Source organism: Zootoca vivipara, chromosome 4, assembly GCF_963506605.1.
Source record: "Zootoca vivipara chromosome 4, rZooViv1.1, whole genome shotgun sequence".
NCBI lineage: Eukaryota > Metazoa > Chordata > Lepidosauria > Squamata > Lacertidae > Zootoca > Zootoca vivipara.
Genome location: NC_083279.1, coordinates 39,175,990 through 39,193,878, shown reverse-complemented (window position 1 = coordinate 39,193,878; position 17,889 = coordinate 39,175,990). Strand labels below are relative to the sequence as shown.

The 17,889-nt window shown below is 39.7% G+C and overlaps 1 protein-coding gene across 2 annotated transcripts in view; it reads left to right on the top strand.

The window, feature by feature from the left end:
- Positions 1–17,889, top strand: part of RPS6KA3 (ribosomal protein S6 kinase A3) — a 46,701-nt gene that overhangs the window by 6,409 nt on the left and 22,403 nt on the right. For both annotated transcript variants that reach the window (XM_035114889.2, XM_035114888.2), the window contains exons 2-9: positions 3,263–3,319; positions 10,213–10,329; positions 12,127–12,208; positions 14,943–15,023; positions 16,285–16,364; positions 16,891–16,997; positions 17,353–17,390; positions 17,577–17,719. In XM_035114889.2, the coding sequence (XP_034970780.1) occupies positions 3,263–3,319; positions 10,213–10,329; positions 12,127–12,208; positions 14,943–15,023; positions 16,285–16,364; positions 16,891–16,997; positions 17,353–17,390; positions 17,577–17,719 (705 nt within the window). The remainder of the gene's footprint in view (positions 1–3,262; positions 3,320–10,212; positions 10,330–12,126; positions 12,209–14,942; positions 15,024–16,284; positions 16,365–16,890; positions 16,998–17,352; positions 17,391–17,576; positions 17,720–17,889) is intronic.

The window sequence follows — 17,889 nt, the reverse complement described above, 5'->3', positions numbered from 1 at the left end:
ACTGGCTATAATGAATCACCTTTCGCGAGAAGCCCTTCACTAGTCTGATTTACTAGCCAAATAATAAGACAGATTAGAGATCTGGTACATGCAGCTCGTTCTTGCTGGGTGTCCCTTGTGAGCAAGAAAATTATATATTGCTAAAAGGAATGTAGAATCATATAGAAGTTAGTTCAAATATGTGTTCCACGAGTTTTACTTGGAATACTAATGTTCCTAATGTGATAATGATGCTACAAATTAAAAGTATAAGGAATTGTGCTCTAAATTTTCTTCACATCCATTTAAATGTTTTTATATAAAATGAACTCTTGTTGGAAGAAAGCAGTATTTTAGTATTCCGTAGTAGAGTATTTTGATTTGGATCCATGAGGATGAGTAAGAGTCTGGTGTGTTTCTTTGGGTTACCCAGACAACAAAGTGATAAGAAATGGTTAAAATATACATCTCTTGGTTTTGCGTCAGGTGGTGAAGGCTGCATTGCCATCTTTGACATTGAAAGTTGGATAACTGCCTGGTGTAAGTAAGTGGAAATTAGTAAGTAGGGTCTGAAGAAAGAGGGGAGTCATACAGAGGCTTCTGTTTGTTTCTGGGAAGGTGTTGATAAATGCAGTGCTTCTTATCTTTGACAGTTCCCGCACTGAAATACACCCATCTTGATACAGTACTTGCTTTAAAGCAGTGTCATCCTAAGAAGTGTTTTAGAGTAACTTCCTTTGAGCAGCCAAGTCTGGATGAGAAATTGGTAGACAAATGCTGTGCTCCAGCTAACATGGCTGCTGCTTTGTTGTTGTTGTTTAGTCGTTTAGTCGTGTCCGACTCATTGTGACCCCATGTACCAGAGCATGCCAGGCACTCCTGCCTTGCACTGCCTCCTGCAGTTTGGTCAAACTCATGTTCGTAGCTTCGAGAACACTGTCCAACCATCTCATCCTCTGTTGTCCCCTTCTCCTTGTGCCCTCCATCTTTTCCAACATCAGGGTCTTTTCCAGGGAGTCTTCTCTTCTCATGAGGTGGCCAAAGTATTGGAGCCTCAGCCTCAGGATCTGTCCTTCCAGTGAGCACTGTGAACAAGAATACAAAGCTGAAAATGAATGAACTGCAGCTAAAATATATCATTTTTCACATGGTCTAGTCCTTCCCCTGCTCACCCCTCTAATATTCTTAAGAGGGTCTCTTCTCCAGCCTTCAGAGAGTAGTTAGAAGTGGAGAGGCAGAAAAAGGTCCTCCTTTCCTTCCAGTTTTAATCTGAAATCTTAGGTGCAGTAGTCCACCCAGAGCTAAGAAACTGCTCACACTAATGAAATTCCCTATTACAAAATGCACTTAGAACAATGGGAGTTTTGAACACTGGAAAATATAGAGGAGAGATATCAGTTCTTTAAGGCCAGATAAAATAGTGAGACTGGTAAAGGTAAAGGACCCCTGACCATTAGGTCCAGTCACGGACAACTCTGGGGTTGCAGTGCTCATCTTGCTTTATTGGCCGAGGGAGCCGGCATACAGCTTCCGGGTCATGTGGCTCCCTCGGCCTATAGAGCGAGATGTGCGTTGCAACCCCAGAGTCGTCCGCTACTGGACCTAATGTTCAGGGGTACCTTTACCTTTAGTGAGACTACTAGAGGGTACTAAAAGGATCCAGAGACCCATCTAGTCCAGCAGTCTGTTCTTGCAGTGGGAAGGCCACAAACAGTTGAGCTGGATTGATTTTCTCTGTTGTTCTTTCATGAATAGGAATTAGGCCCGCTAGTGGCGTGGAGAACCACGGCCCCGCGCGCTGGAAGGGCGCCAAGTGAGCGCAGGGTTCCGGCGATCCGGCCAGGACTACGCTCCACTAGCTGAGAGGCTGCACCGCGTCTCTCTCCTTCTCCGAGGACTCCGCGCTGCACCTCCTTCTCGTTTCCCCAGCGCTGGGTTCCGCTCAGTCGAGCTTTGCCACCAGCGCGTGCACAGCGCGCAAGCAGCTCTTGCTGGTTCCGCGGTGCGTGCGCTGGTGGCGAAGCTTGACTGAGCGGAACCCAGCGCTGGGAAAACAAGAAGGAGGTGCAGTGCGGAGACCTCAGAGGTGGCCTCCCGCTGCTGCCGCGGTCCACTTGGCACTCCCGGGCCCTTGGAGAGGCTCTGGAGGGGGGCGCTGGAGGGACCTTAGCGCCAAGGCGCTGGATGGGCTTAAGACGGCCCTGATAGGAATTAGTGTATTTTGTTCATTTGACCGCCAAATGGAGTCGGGGTGTTTTTTCCCCTTGCTTTTGCATTCCCAGGGCAGCAGGCAGTTGTAGCTCAGTGTTCTCCACTAAGAGAGAAGTAGGGCCAGGTTAGATTTCCCATCGCCTTGATGTTACTCCTGGGAGGCAGGGGATGCAGTCTCTTAGTGGTCCTGAGTCCGCTGGGCAATGACAAAAGCCAAATTGCATTTTCCTTCTACTCTCCAGTCCCAGGGCAACTCATATCTGTGCTTTTAGTACAAGATAGCCAACCATACAAGATCCAAGATATGAAATAGATATGCAGTGGGTTGCACAGTAAAACCTGACTGATATTGCTTTAATGGATTCGATTTCACATTGGCGTAAAAAAAAAAAAAAAGTTCTGAAGCAAGTAGCATACATCATTTTTTTAAGGTGATATATATGAGAGGAAAAATCTTATGAGGCATTTTATCTTGCCTAAGAGGGAAAGTCCCCTTAATATAGTAATTCCTGTCTAATAGGCCACTTTTAAAGTGGTTTATTGATATATCTAATTGATTAAACATTGCAGTCCTATAATTCTATTCTTTATCGTCACTTCACAGTAATAGAACTTACATATTATTTAAAACACAATAATTTTCAATAGAGCTGCATCACATGTGCCATTGCCATTGTCAAGTTCCAGTTTAAATGTTTGTTTTGTATTATGGGTTGTTGCCTTCCGCTTGCTTTTTGCAGATCTGTGGGCTTCTAGTCATAAGTGCTCTAAATAGTTAGTGGCTTAGAATTGTACATCTTATTTTCTTTCTGGAAAGTCCCCCCCATTCACTGCCCAGTAAGATAGTAGTTGCAACCATCTTTTATAGTAATTGATACTGGTTTTATCCAGTGCTAGTCCTACTCAGAGTAGACTCATTGCTGTTAATCGATGTGACAAACTTGGGTTCATTAATTTCAATGGTTATACTTTGGGTAAGTTGAACACAACCCATTATTTTGTTATTTTTAATAAGATGTAGAGAAGTGTTTCTACTTTAGTTGCTTTATGAACCCCCTTTCTTTTTTTGCAGAATGGCCAACAAATCATGGATGAACCTATGGGAGAAGAAGAGATAAATCCGCAATCAGTAAGTAAAACCTGAGTGTTGACATGTTGCCTGGACAGTCTCAGGCTATGGTGTTTGGGCAACTAGTATGCATGCACATATTCAGGGCAAAAGCAAAATCAAGCACTAGTTACAAAGTTCTTACAATGACTGGCTGAAATAGAGAGGAGAAACCAAAAATTGCTGGATTCTCAGCTGAGCCTATGCTGTCACCTTGCTTCCCTTCTATCCCTGCCCCCAGTTGCAGCCTGAAAGAATGCCTATGGCTGTTGCCATATGACTGTTGAAGGAAAAGAAACGGCTGAAGGAGCTGGCTTCTCAGCAGAGCTGATGAAGTAGTAGTGACTCCTCTAGTTAGAATGGCTGTATCGATTGACTGCTGCCGAGTGACTTCATTTTTTATATCAGTTTTCTGGTACTTGTATGGAATATAATATGCCTAAATACATGTTTGGCTTGCGGCAATAGAATAAAAAAAATGTATTGAATTAAATTTAAACTTTAAATTTGGAACATGGACCTCGGTTATTCTTGTGAACTATTATCAGAGGAAGGCGGTACTTCCCAGGCATTTAACAGTGCAGTGTTATACATCCCCACTCAGAAAAAAAGAGAGAAGTGTTGCCTTGATATGAGAACTGTAATCTTGTGCTCCTGAGGGAAGTTGTTATCATATGAAATGCATTGGATGTTTTTGTTCCACTAACACTATTACTATTCATAAAGATTGATCTTTCAACGGTTTTTTGAGACTTTGCTGCCTCTTTTGCTTCCTTTGTTCTTGTTCCTTTTAGTGCTGCCCTTCTCATCCCCTTTACTTACTCAGATGTAAGCCACAGTGACTGTGTATCGGGTTGCAGCATAACTAGTTTGTAAGTCCTGTTTATCTTAGGAGAACTCAACCTTTGTTCCATAACCCATTGAGAAAAATGAATTCTAGATAATCCCCTGAGTTCAGGAGTAGAGGAAAAAGAAATTATGTGCAGGATGAATTTATGCCAGAATGTGTTTCTTAAAACCACAATATTATCTAGTAACCTGTACTGTGTTACTGTGGGCCAATGGAACAAGGTTACTTTTTATGTAAGTTCATTCCTTACATAACAGACTTTAAGTTAAGCTGAAGTGTTCTAACTGAAAGCAGGAATCTTCCACGTGTCCTGGTGAACTGTTCACCAACCTAGGGTACTGTTCTAAAGTTGCTCCAGTCCTTCATGAAGAGCAGACCCCAGAAAGTGGTTATAGGAGATTGCTATTTTGATTTGTAGAGGACCACCTCCAGAGCAGATTTTGAGGGAGGGCTGCATTGGGAGGAAAGAAAATTGTTGTGTAAGTGGTTATTGTGTTCTCCCCATACACAGACAACATTGGATTCAGGCTAAATAATAATAGTGCTTTGATCAAACGCATGATAGCAGGTAGGAAATAAATCAATTAGACATTTCAAACCAGTTAGATATTTAAGTGCCAAGAATTCCAGAAAGTGGTGTCACTACCAAGATGTAATTAAAATGATATAAAGGACAGGAGACATTTTGGTCAATTTTCCTCTGCAGTCCTCCCCACCCCCACTCTACCTCTCATGTTGTCCTAGAACAAATATTGGGAATGTGGGAGGGAAATCAATCGAAATAGCTCTCCATTCTACTGATGGATAACTGTGCTGGATCAAAGAGACAAGCACAAAGATAAAATCATACATTCTTTACTGTTGAATCAAAGACATGAGTTTTCACCATAATTAAAAACAAATAATAATTTTACCTAGAAAATATTAGAATTTTCCCAAACTAGTTGTTTCTTACAAAGGTGTTGTTTATAAACCAGATAGATGCGTGAAATCTATTCTCTGACATTCATAAAAGAACTTAACACTTTGCAGATTCTTGACAGAGTTTAGCATGATATGCCAAGAGCTTCTTTACATATGTAACATTCTGGGATGGAAAGGGGCCAGAAAATCCATTTACATCTATTTTCAACTTGAGATGTTATGAAAAAGTGAAGAAGAATAGAAAGCAGCACATCTGTCATTAATGGCTATTTAAAGGCCTGTAAAATTTCATGGCTCTGGTTAGAATATTTGTGGGGAGGAATGCTCCATATTTCTCTCTCTAACTTCCAACCTACTTACTCTGATATACGTTGCTTCAGTCCCTATAGGCACGTCCATTCAACACCCCCATTACTCAACTCTTCTGTTAAAGAGACTGATAGTGATCAAAGTGGTCAAAAGACATTGTCTTTTTCCAAAAGCAAGAGTCCCAAGTTGTTGTGGGGAGGCAATAAGCAGTGGTGGCCTAGGGTTCTGGGGATTCTGGGCAAGAGAGTCATTTTGGGTCCCTTAAAATTATGAAAGCAATTCAGGCATAAAATTTCTCTTTTATTCTTTTTATTCTACCCAAAGGAGCCCTGAGCAACAAGCCACAGATGATAACAGTTCTTTTAAAAACTTATCCTCTCATCCCTACTTTACTCAAACCTCTGCTGTTCTTTGTTTAAAGTAGCCTCTTTTTCCCTTTCAGTGTTCCTCGCTTCTTGCTATACACAAACTTCTACTCTTCAGCTGACTCATGTGTGTGAGAGATATACAAAGCCCTCAGATAGTCCATAGTACCTTTACACAGTGTATTTCACTCCTGGTACCATGTATTTTATTCAACAATAAGTTCCAGATCTAACGTAATAATTTAGAATAGATATTTTATTAACAAGCAAACACCCTACAGTCATACAATATACGTATAACATTCGTCAACTGAATTTAATATTCTCTAACTGAACTAGCTGACTGATAGGCTTGCTCTTAATAGTCTATTCATTTTAAAGATTCAGTAACATATGTCATCATGGGGTGTGTGCAGAGTGGGGTGTAGATTAGGAGATGAGGCATAGAAGTGGGGGTGGTCTGTGTGCTAGGCTGAGTTGAAAAAGGTATGAAGGGGAAGGAAAAAAGGGGTGAAAGAGAGAATCATGGAAATGTAGAGTTGGAAGGGATCCCAAGGGTCATTTAGTCTCTAACCCCTTGCAGTGCAGGAATATCAACTAAGCAAAAGGTTTTGCAAAACAATGATGGAAAAGGAGGCATGCGGATGGGGTTGAAAATGAAAGCAGGGACATGAAAGGAGCTGAAGAATAGGAGGGATGGTGGCTTTCTAGTTGGATGGAAAGGATATTTAGTAGCAATGTGTGGGAGAATAGAATAGAATAATTTATTGGCCAAATATCAACCATACTTGGAATTTTGCTTCGACTACACTGCAATGTAAAGAAAAAACGTACCTCATACAAACACTATTTCCCACACAATACAACAGCACAGCGAAAAGACCCCATACCACCAACTGGCCTCCCTTCCGCCCACAAGATAGGTGCAAGAGGCTACCATGGGATGGTTTGTGTGCAAGGGAGGCAGTTGCACAAAAAAGTGGAAGCAGGAGGTATAGGCTTGTGGGTTAAGGTGAAAACAGGTGCAAAGAGGGCTGCAGATTGGAAGAGAGAAGTGGCTTCAGAAATGGAGCTGGGAAAGTGAAAAGCGAGCTCAGTAGTTGCATGGAGTAGGAAGGGGAAGCTCTCGTGGTTATTGTGGAGGGAATGGAAATAGGGTTGGTTAGTGGAGTGAGCAGGGTTGCAGCCCCTAGTAAGACAAATATCCATGCTCGTGATTGGTGCATGTGTGGGAAGATGGTTTGGTACTGGGTAAGAACTCAAGAAAAGCCTAGTTTGATTAGCCCAAAGATCTTCTTTTAAGCATTCTGTTTGCTGTAGTAGTCAGTTGATTTCTTCTGGGATGCCCATAATAAGGCAGCAAGGCTATACCCCTTACTCCACTATTTGTCCTCAGCATCTGGTGTTCAGAAGTACACAACAACTGTTCCATTTAGCTTTTGTTTTATGTTGGTTCTATTTGTTTGAACATTGTTAGCCACCCTGGGCTCCTTTTGGAGGAAGAGTGGGACATAACAACATCTGTTAGCCACATTGTTGTTGTTAACTCTATCCTCCATAAATTTGCTTAATTATTTTAAATCTATCTTAAGCAATGACTTCATCTTGTGGTGGTGAAACACCATAGATTAATAATGTGTTGTATTAAGAACTCCCTTCTTTTATGTCCCCTGAATCTGCTACCAATCAATCTCACTGGTTGATGCAGAAGTCATAGAATCATAGAATCATAGAGTTGGAAGAGACCACAAGGGCCACCCAGTCCAACCCCCTGCCAAGCTGGAAACACCATCAAAGCATACTTGACATATGGCTGTCAAGCCTCCGCTTAAAGACCTCCAAAGAAGGAGACTCCACCACACTTCTTGGCAGCAAATTCCACTGTCGAACAGCTCTTACTGTCAGGAAGTTCTTCCTAATGTTTAGGTGGAAGCTTCTTTCTTGTAGTTTGAATCCATTGCTCCGTGTCTGCTTCTCTGGAGCAGCAGAAAACAACCTTTCACCCTCCTCTATATGACATCCTTTTATATATTTGAACATGGCTATCATATCACCCCTTAACCTTCTCTTCTCCAGGCTAAACATACCCAGCTCCCTAAGCCGTTCCTCATAAGGCATTGTTTCCAAGCCTTTGACCATTTTGGTTGCCCTCTTCTGGACACGTTCCAGCTTGTCAGTATCCTTCTTGAACTGTGGTGCCCAGAACTGGACACAGTACTCCAGGTGAGGTCTGACCAGTCTAAAGATAGTATTCAGCTAAGTTTTACTCAGAGTAAACCCACTGAAAGTAATGGACCTGAGTCATCTTAATTTCAGTGGGTTTAGTTTGAGTACAGTTTAGTTTAATACCACCCTAACATGAGGGAGAAAAATTCTGTGCCTACTTTTTCTGCATCATGCATAATTCTATAAAACCTATCTTATGCCCTACTTTGTCATTTTTTTCTGACTAAAATGCACCAAACACTTTATTTCTTATTTCATAGAATCTATAGATTATAAAAAGCCGTAAAGTGGTTTACAAAAACAATAAAGATAACACTAAAAAAAAGTACAACCATAATTTAAAATGAACAGAATGCTAAAATAACAATAAAGTAGACTAAAACAAATCTCATGCAAACTTTCTAAACATCTGGGTAGGCTTATCTAAATAAGAATGTCTTCAGCACACACCAACAAAAAACACTACAGTGAAGGGGCCTGTGTTATATCAATAGGCAGGGAGTTCCAAAGTGTCGGTGCTGCTGCTTTACTTGTAGGGAAGGTGCTCCAATGCCTTTGTCTTCTTGTTTGACCTCTTCTGTACTTTTCTAGCTCTTTTTGAGATGGAGCTACAAGAACACGACTGTATGTGGCTTTCTAAATTTGGCCGCGTAATAGATTAATTTAGGGCACAATCTAATACACATGTCCCCTGAGAGTGCTGTATGCAGTAATTTATTATCTCTGAAATTATTCAATAATATTTCAATTCCCTGTTGTCACCATGTGTATACTCTGCATCATGCCAGCAAGGAGAATAAAGCCAGCTGCGGAAAGGATAGCAATTACTCAGTTTCACTTTTGTGAAACACAGAAGCAGCAAATATATTTTTCTTCCACACACATAGCTGCTTTCTTCCCTACTCCTTTATTACATCTCCTGTCCTTCCTTTAGTTCAATTTACTTGAATTATTACTGTTCTTCTACTTCTGACTGTTGCTTCTTTCTAACACATGGCTCTTTTTAATTCTCCATCCCTGCTGAACTTGAAGCAAATACAAGGCATGGCTGGACATTCTAACTTTTGGTCGTTGTGAAACTTACTATAAGTCCATAATAATACAATCCTAAAACTCCTTTTATGTATTGGAAGAGCTTTGACTACTGTGTAGCAATAAAATGTATAGTGAGTTGTGGCCAGGTTCAAACCTCCGCTCAGCCAGGAGGTTCAATGGAATAAGCAAGTCACAGTGGCTCAGTCTCACCTATAGGAAGATTGCAGTGATAAAGTTGGTAATTCAATGCATGTTACCCTGCCTGATCTCTTTGGAAGAAGGATATATGTAATGTGACCAATTGTTGAGAATAAACTATTTGATCTAATGATTTTATTTTATTTTTACTTTGTGTATTAAATAATCCTATAAAAGCAGTACTGCTTATGGAGGCTAGGAGCAATGCTTTGGGAGAGTTGAGCAGAGAACCATTATGGTTGTGAAGCCCTTCCTCCTCAATGCATGAATCACCAGTCAGTTTGCACATAATACACAATCGGGGAAAGAAGAGGCTCACACTTCTGCTTTTCCTGTGAATGTCCATGGTGGGACTTGCAGATACTTGCTGCAGTGACATCCCTAAGTCCCCACCCCACCGCTTAGCAAACAACACTAGGAGTAGAAGTGAGTCACTTTTCTCCTGCTTTCTCCCCTTTTTATAATAAAGTGTGAATTAGCTCTTAGAAAAGACAGCTGAAGCTGCGATTTTGAAGAGTGACTAGAGCTGCGCCTGTACTGACTACATGTTATATTGAGAGATAAGCAAAATGTTGAAGAAACATTTAAAAAGTGGCCTACGATAATGACCTAAACTTAGTATTTTTACTAGGTAGCTGAATATGCCAGATGGCTATTTTCCGCTTTTTATTTTCTTAATTTGGAAAAAAGAAACTGTTCATAACTAAGCTTCCTTCTGTTATTTTGTATTTCCCTACTCTATAAAAATCTGGCAGTTTGGTATCTGTCATTCCTCAGTTGGTGGTTTTCCCAAACATGAAGAAAACCAAACTTTTGTGGAAATTCTACATTCCTGTTTTTCCTAGTGGTACCAACATTGGACTTAATGAATATTTTTTTTTCTTTGTTGGCTTTTATCCATTACAATTGCTTTCATCTGTGAATAGTTTAATACCAGCCTAGGATGAATATTCCAGGCATGAATTCCAAACATAAAAATGAGAACTTTATTCTTGTTTTCTTTGCAGGAAGAAGGCAATATTAAAGAGATTGCAATAACATATCACGTCAAGGAAGGACATGAAAAAGCAGACCCTTCACAATTTGAACTCCTTAAAGTGCTAGGACAGGGGTCTTTTGGAAAGGTACGACGGACCTCTGGAATTGATACCAGCTGTCATGGTGCTCAGATGGCTTGCCTGAGCCAGCACTAACCAGAATTCCCAAAATAGATGCTCTGTTTCTGTAATACCACCTCTTGAATCTTTTGTTCTAATCTCCTTAATTGTCTCCTAGTTTGCTGCCCTAGCTCGCATTCATATATGCAGGAATACTTATTGTTACAGTATATTTTTTCAGTGAACAGTATAAATTTAACATATTTTTCACTAATTCTGGTTGGTCTACTCTGAATATCACTAGAATCCAGTCTCACCCTATATCTTTCCAAGGATGAATAAAAGCATGCATATATTTTGTATCTAGTTCATATTTTAACAGTCTTCAATGTGTCAGTGATGAAAACCTATATATTCTTGACATATGTCAAGTATTAAAGCAACTCAAAGCATTGGTCTCTGAGCAAAATGGAATTTGTTTTAGTTGCCTATTTTAATACTTTGACACAAGTGGAAGGAAACTTACATCTCTTTAACAAAGGCATATTTCTAGGATTGCCATGGTAGTATGTGGTGTTGATTTTCTTTTTCAGAGTTAGACACTTGACATAAATTTTCCCCTCAATTGTGGAAATATTCTACTGAGCTTTGTGTAGTATAAAAGTATTGTAGGGTTTGAAGGGACCCCAAGGGTTATCTAGTCCAACGCCTTGAACTGCAGGAACATGCAGATAGCCTGTATGGGGATCGAACCTGTGACCTTGGCATTATCAGCACCACACTCTAACCAGCTGAGCTAACTACCGCTCACAGAATTCTGCACCCAAAGATGACTATTTTACAACAACACATTTTCTTCATTCAATATTTAAATGCAAAAAAAAAAGTCTGAGTGGCCGTGTTTAAATAAACTCCTCTTGACTAAGGGCTCAATCTAAGTCCCTGCCATGGGGGGCGGGGGTGAGCTAAGCGGAGATTCTCCCTCAGCCCACAACACCTTCACTGATGCTGAGCTTCCTGTTCACCCCCCAACAAACTTCTAACTTGCTGTAACCTGTGAGATGTCTGTAAGTGGAGTGTTCCAGGGAGGGCAAGTGGCTGGACTGATCCGGGATTCCCTGCATCCTGAGCCATCTCCACTGCCATCACTTGATGATATCTAGCCAGACGGCTGTGTTTTGCCCTGACCAGCATGAGCAAGGAGGCTGCAGATGTAGCAGTGAGACTGCAACTCTATGACGCCCTGCCACTCTCCGGCCAGGGTTGGGCTTTCACTGTTATACACTGCTGTTACCCTCTCAAGGAATTTGGTTTGATAAAAGACTGTTCAATCTTATATATGACCCTGGCATCCAATTTCCTCTGTTCGTCGCACTGGGTTTCTGTAAGTTACTGATAGGAAGTGTACCCTCCTTCTAGTCTAGTAGCCTTGCTATAACAAGTGAAATACTTGGTGAGTTAGGAATGTGAAATTATACTGAAAGTGCACCTGTTTTTATATAATTGGGGCCAGAGTCTTCTTCACATGCAGCTTTTTAAAAGTATGTAGAGAAGTGGAATTGCGTGAGAAGTGGAATAATGCCCACCTTACTATTTGCATTCATTTAACTACCGTAAGGTATGTTTGTTTGTGTAGCATAGATGCTCTCAAAATCAGGGATAAAGATTAGAGATATTACCTACTGGGTCTCAAGATATGACAGGCATTCATGCATGGGTATGTGAGATTGATGTTTTTGTATGTGCACAGATACGTTCTTACCCTGGGTCTGTTCAATGTGTGTTGGATCATTGTAATAGAATTGTTTCATGTGTTTAATACAGGTATTCCTTGTAAAAAAAATCTCAGGATCGGATGCAAGACAGCTGTATGCAATGAAGGTGCTAAAAAAAGCAACACTCAAGGGTAAATCACATGATTTCTTTAAATATTTAAGAATAATATATTGAAACATTGTTGCAAGAGACTGGCAGTGCAATGAGATTCGATGGAGGAGCTGATAGTAAAAGGAAGGTGCTAGAAAAATCCTTTTGTCTGTCTGTGAATCTGGTAGTTATGTGACGAAGAACTAAGAATTCAGACAATTGCATTTTTTGATGTTGACTTGATGGCTGAGCTTCTACATAATCTTGGGAGAACTTTAACCCCGTACGCTTTAAAAATGAGAGCAATTCATATATTCAGGGCAATACAATCCAACTGGCATGTATATTCCTGCGTATAAGACTACTTTTTAACCCAGGAAAATCTTCTCAAAAGTCGGGGGTCGTCGTATACGCTGGAATATACGGTGTGTGTGTGTGTGTGTGTGTGTGTGTGTGTGTGTGTGTACGCACGCACACACACATACACACACACACACAGAGAGAGAGAATATAATTATTTATGTAGCCTCATCAAGAATGTGATTTTGAAAAGTAGCATATGCGAAAAAGTTGGAACCCATTGAGGCACTTTCATGCACTTGATACTTGCTCATATTTAGACAACCTTGCTTTTGTTCCCTGGAATCTGCACCTAAATTTAGATGACTCTGCATCTAAATTTACACACAGTGGTGTCTTTTTCAATCACCTATTTGCTTATTAGCTCTTTTTCTTGAACTTTTTTTTTTTTACATTATTAATGCTTCTAAACATTTTGCTATGCATGTTTGCTGGGAAATAATACCTGTTTAGTTCACTGATATTTTATGGTTGTGAACATTCCTGAGATCTGCAGGTATAGGGCGGTATGCAAATTTAAAAAATAGTAAGTAGGCCTAATAAATTATTAGTAATAATGTTAATCTTAGGGTTGGGTAGTGGGGTCTCACAGAAAAAAACTGAGATATAAAACTGGTGTGAATTGCATTGATGAGCAAAACTTCCAACCTGGAGTGAAAGACAGAAATTAAAGAGTGTGTGTGCATGTGTGACCATGGCTTCAGCTAACAAAGGCCTCAGAAAGGGAGAGGCATCTTGTTGCTTCTCTCCTTTTGGGGTTAGCTTTCATGGGCCCTGTAGGGTCAAAGAGCCAATCTTCTAGGCCTGGAGTCCCCTGCTTTTCTGGGCTTATGGGCACATTTGGAACTGAGAGTTGTGGGCACAATCACTATTGCAAATTTTGGGCAAGGAGAAACACTGGGTAGACTGAGTTGACCCATTGAAATCAATGCTCTAGTTGGTCTTGCTTATTGATTGTAGTTGGTCTGTTCTGAGTATGACTTAGCTGGGTACAACCTAAGAGCTGTAGTCATGTCCTGCATTGGCAAGTCTCAAACACCCATTTCACAGAGGGTAAACTTGTGAATTATGTAGCTTGCCTAATAAACTTGAGATGGAATCTGAGCTCCCAAACCACTCATTTGAACCCAGTTTTCTGCTGCAGCAGATCATGGAAGGCAAACCCTTTCTCTGTCAGGCAAACATCCATTTGGGAGAAGGCAGACTTCCCCTGCCCTCTCATCTCTGTGCCAGGCAAGCACCCTTTCGAAAAATTTCTTTAGAATGTCAGCATGGTGGCTAAGAGTGCTACTTTCTTGCACCACATAATGCAGACAAACATCTAGTCTTTAATCCTAATCATGCTTGCTTAGTAATCTTTTGGCTGTTTTGCATATTGCTATTTTCTTACATGAATATAGCCTGCGTTTGGAGGCTAAAAATACATATCCACCATAACATAGAGTGTATAGCACTGAATATTTTCCCGGTGCAACAGTTTTACAGGCATCTTCATGTGGACTATGTTCACATCTTGATGGTTTGGCTAGAATGAGTGCTTAGAAACAATAATTGTAAATAGATTTGAATGCCCTTAGTTTTTTGGCTTCGGTTTTAGAATTCGCACTCATACTGTAATGTAAATTCACTACTCTTGCTTTATGCAACAGATGCCTGGTTTCTTTTTGCATAGTTTTTTTATTGCATAGTATGTATTTAGTGACAGACAATGGAAAATTGTCAGGGTGATGGATTTGCTAGTTGTTGAATAATATATACTACAAATCCTTCCATCAATACTTAGACACTGGAATAAAGTTATGGTGATCACCCTTTTTGGAAAATATGCTAGAAACTGAGAAGAAAGTCCTTGAGAGCTACAGTAAAGTACCCTACAATGCATATATATTCAATCCCTGGTACTTTGGTATGATTGTTGACTCAAGTAAACCAGGGTCTAAGCAGCAGGGGGATATGAGCATAGGCAAGTCTAATGTTTTTCCTGCTCAGATCCCAAAAATGGCATTTATAAATTTGGTTCTTGAGAGGTGAGAGTATAACTCTGCTAACACAATGGGGCCTTCGTGGCACCCCCATACTACACCCCCCTGTGCCCCACAATCCACTCATAAAGGCTGAGGGACCACCTGGAACTAGGCATGGGGGCTCCAGCAGGATGTGGACTTGAAAGAATTTTGTAATACTTCCTCGCACAACGGAAGTGCCTTTCCATTGGTACAAGCCACTTTTTGATCCATAACATTGCACTCTTAAAACTTTATTTTTCATTACATTTTGTACAGTGAAAATAGTTTTTGAAAATGTTGACATTGTGTCCACATATAACGGATATAAAACAGAAAAACAATAATTCATATACATAATTAAGTGGGTAGTATTCATTTGCACTAAATGTTGGTCAACATCTCTTATAGTTCGTGATCGTGTTCGGACAAAAATGGAGCGTGACATTTTAGTAGAGGTTAATCATCCCTTTATTGTCAAGTTGCATTACGGTAAGTTTAATAAGCATCCTAAATTGCTAGAGAAAATATTTCTAGTTACTGAAAAATATTTTAAATTTCTAGTTAAAGAAAAATATTCAATATTGAGGTGGAAGGGGGAGAAGCTTTGATGCTGTTCTCCAGTGAGTGATCTGGAACTTTCTTGTTGCTGAATGCAAGTTACAAGTGGCTAGATCTGTAATAAATTTGGCACTGTCCAGCAGTTTAAAGTTTCAGAAGTCTGGATAACATGTGCTTTGACAATGTGAGATCATAGGGGTGGGGTGAGCAGAAGAAGTAATTTGCTTCTAAAAAAAATGCCCTCAAAAGCAACTCGACAGAATCCTTACACTTCCAGAATGTACAGTGGTACCTCGACTTACGAAGACGATTCGTTCCGCAGCCGTCTTTGTAAGTCGAAGTCTTCGGTTCTTGAAGCGCCCGTTCTGCGCATGCGCAAAGCGCGATTTCGCACTTCTACGCATACACCGACCGCGCGCAGGACAAAAAGACTTCCGGGTTTGTCGACTTAGGAAGTCGAAACCTTCGGATGTCAAGGTACCACTGTATATGTCATTGGGGTACATACAAAATGTGCACAGTGTCTATTTTCTTCAACACCTATCACTTGCATAGTACATACAAAACACAGAGCAGTTTTGCATTAAAGCATTAAATATCTCATAACTTCTAAAATACATGTGAATCTTAACGTTGCTGTGGTCAAGATAAAAATTGCTTTGTGTGCTAGTTTTGATCTGTATGCTACAAATATGTTACACTCTGCTCGTGGAAGAGCTTTTATTCCAGTGGGGGTGACGCCTAATATAAGATGGAGGGAGGTATTTCTTGCTGATTTCCTTCTGCCCCTGTAGCTGCCAGTGCCACCCCCCACCAGTGCCAGCTTCAGAAAGTTGGGGACTCCTCCAGAATAGTGTGGATGGTGGCATGGCAGGTGTGGGGAATAGAGAGAACTGGGAAAATTTGCATCCCTTCTTCTTTCGTCAAGAGATACCATAGCTGCATCTAAAACCTTTCTGTGACTGTATCCATAATGTATAATAAACAAAGATGCTCATTTTAAAGTTAAGTTTGAAAAATCATAGAACATAGTAATAGCTAGGTTGCAGCATTGCATTTTAATACTTTCTTGAACACTTTTTAATGATCCAGCATGGTAAAACAATATCTTTGCAATTATAGTAACAGTCAATAAGTACCTACACCCAAGAACATAATACTTTTATTAAAATATTGTTGATTTCCTCCTCAGCTTTTCAAACAGAAGGGAAGCTATACCTTATTTTAGACTTTCTCAGAGGAGGAGACTTGTTTACACGGTTATCCAAAGAGGTAAATGTTGCATATATTGTTGTCACAATTCTGAATTATATTAATAGAGGTTGTGTTTATTTTATGGAATGTGCTCAAATGTTTAGGGAAATATTTGCCATGATTTCTTGATTAATTGTACCAATGAATCTAAGTTACTTTACACAGCATAGTCTATGTTCATATATCTCTTCTGTTCTGTCTCTTCTTTTTTCCCTTTTGCTTTCCACACTCAAATCTTAAACATTTTGGAGGGTGGGGAGTGGGGGAATAGAGATGTAACAAATGTACTGTTGAATTATCCTTAGACAGCTGATATAGAAATGCACCCATCAGAATTCAAAGTCTGTTGCATTAATATGTACTTACTTGACAGTGCAAGTAAATTTTATAAACATGTTTATATACACAACTATAAACACTTAACATACAATTTTTAGTTTTCAATTTAAGTTTAAACTGGAAAAAACTTTCCAATCTTTTCTAATCATAGAAACTGTTTGTTCTGTATTAACTTTAGACAAGTATTATGCATTTTCTCTTCTAGGTGATGTTCACAGAAGAGGACGTCAAATTCTACCTGGCTGAATTAGCACTTGCTTTAGATCATCTGCATAGTCTTGGAATAATATACAGAGATCTAAAACCAGAAAAGTAAGAACCTTTTATTTTGAATATGATAGAACGGCTCTCTGTAAATATTAAGAACTGTAGTATTTAACTTCTGAATAATATTACTGTATATCTATTAATTAGGTTTTTTTAAAATAGAGCCCTGTAATTTTGGGCGGTATCCTGCCTAATGGTAGGGCTGACCCAAAGAGCGAACACTAATTTCTTGAGCTATAAATTCCATGTGGATTATTTGACAAAAATTATAAATACCATATTCTCTCTCTAGATTTTTAATATTCCCAGTATGTTCTCTGACAGTCATTATTTGTTGTAAAGAAAATCAACATAAACCATGTTTCAAACAATTAAAAAACAAGCTTTATCTTTTTTATAGCATATTACTTGATGAAGAAGGACATATTAAATTGACAGGTAAGTAAAAACAAACTTCTACTACAAAAATAATTCATAGATAGTTTTCTTTTAGTGTGATAAACAGCACTAAAGCGGGGAAATGAAATTATGCTGGTGAAACACATGCTAAGTATAAAGAACATGTTTTCAAAACTATGCATATGTTCATAAGATTACTAAATTCACTGTGCTTTCTTTCTCCAGATTTTGGTTTAAGCAAGGAGTCTATTGATCATGAGAAAAAAGCGTATTCCTTCTGTGGAACAGTAGAATATATGGCCCCAGAAGTGGTTAATCGGCGGGGGCATACACAGAGTGCAGACTGGTGGTCTTTTGGAGTGTTAATGGTAGGTTTCTTATGAACTGAAAGTGGTGGTAGAATTTCTGGATCCCCGATCCTTGGCTCATTTCCTTGGGGGTAAATTTCATTCATTTTAAATGTAAATAATTTAGAAGTAGCAATTTCTAGTCCAGAAAATAGTGGGAAAGAGAAGAAGTTCATGCTTTCAGTGGTAGC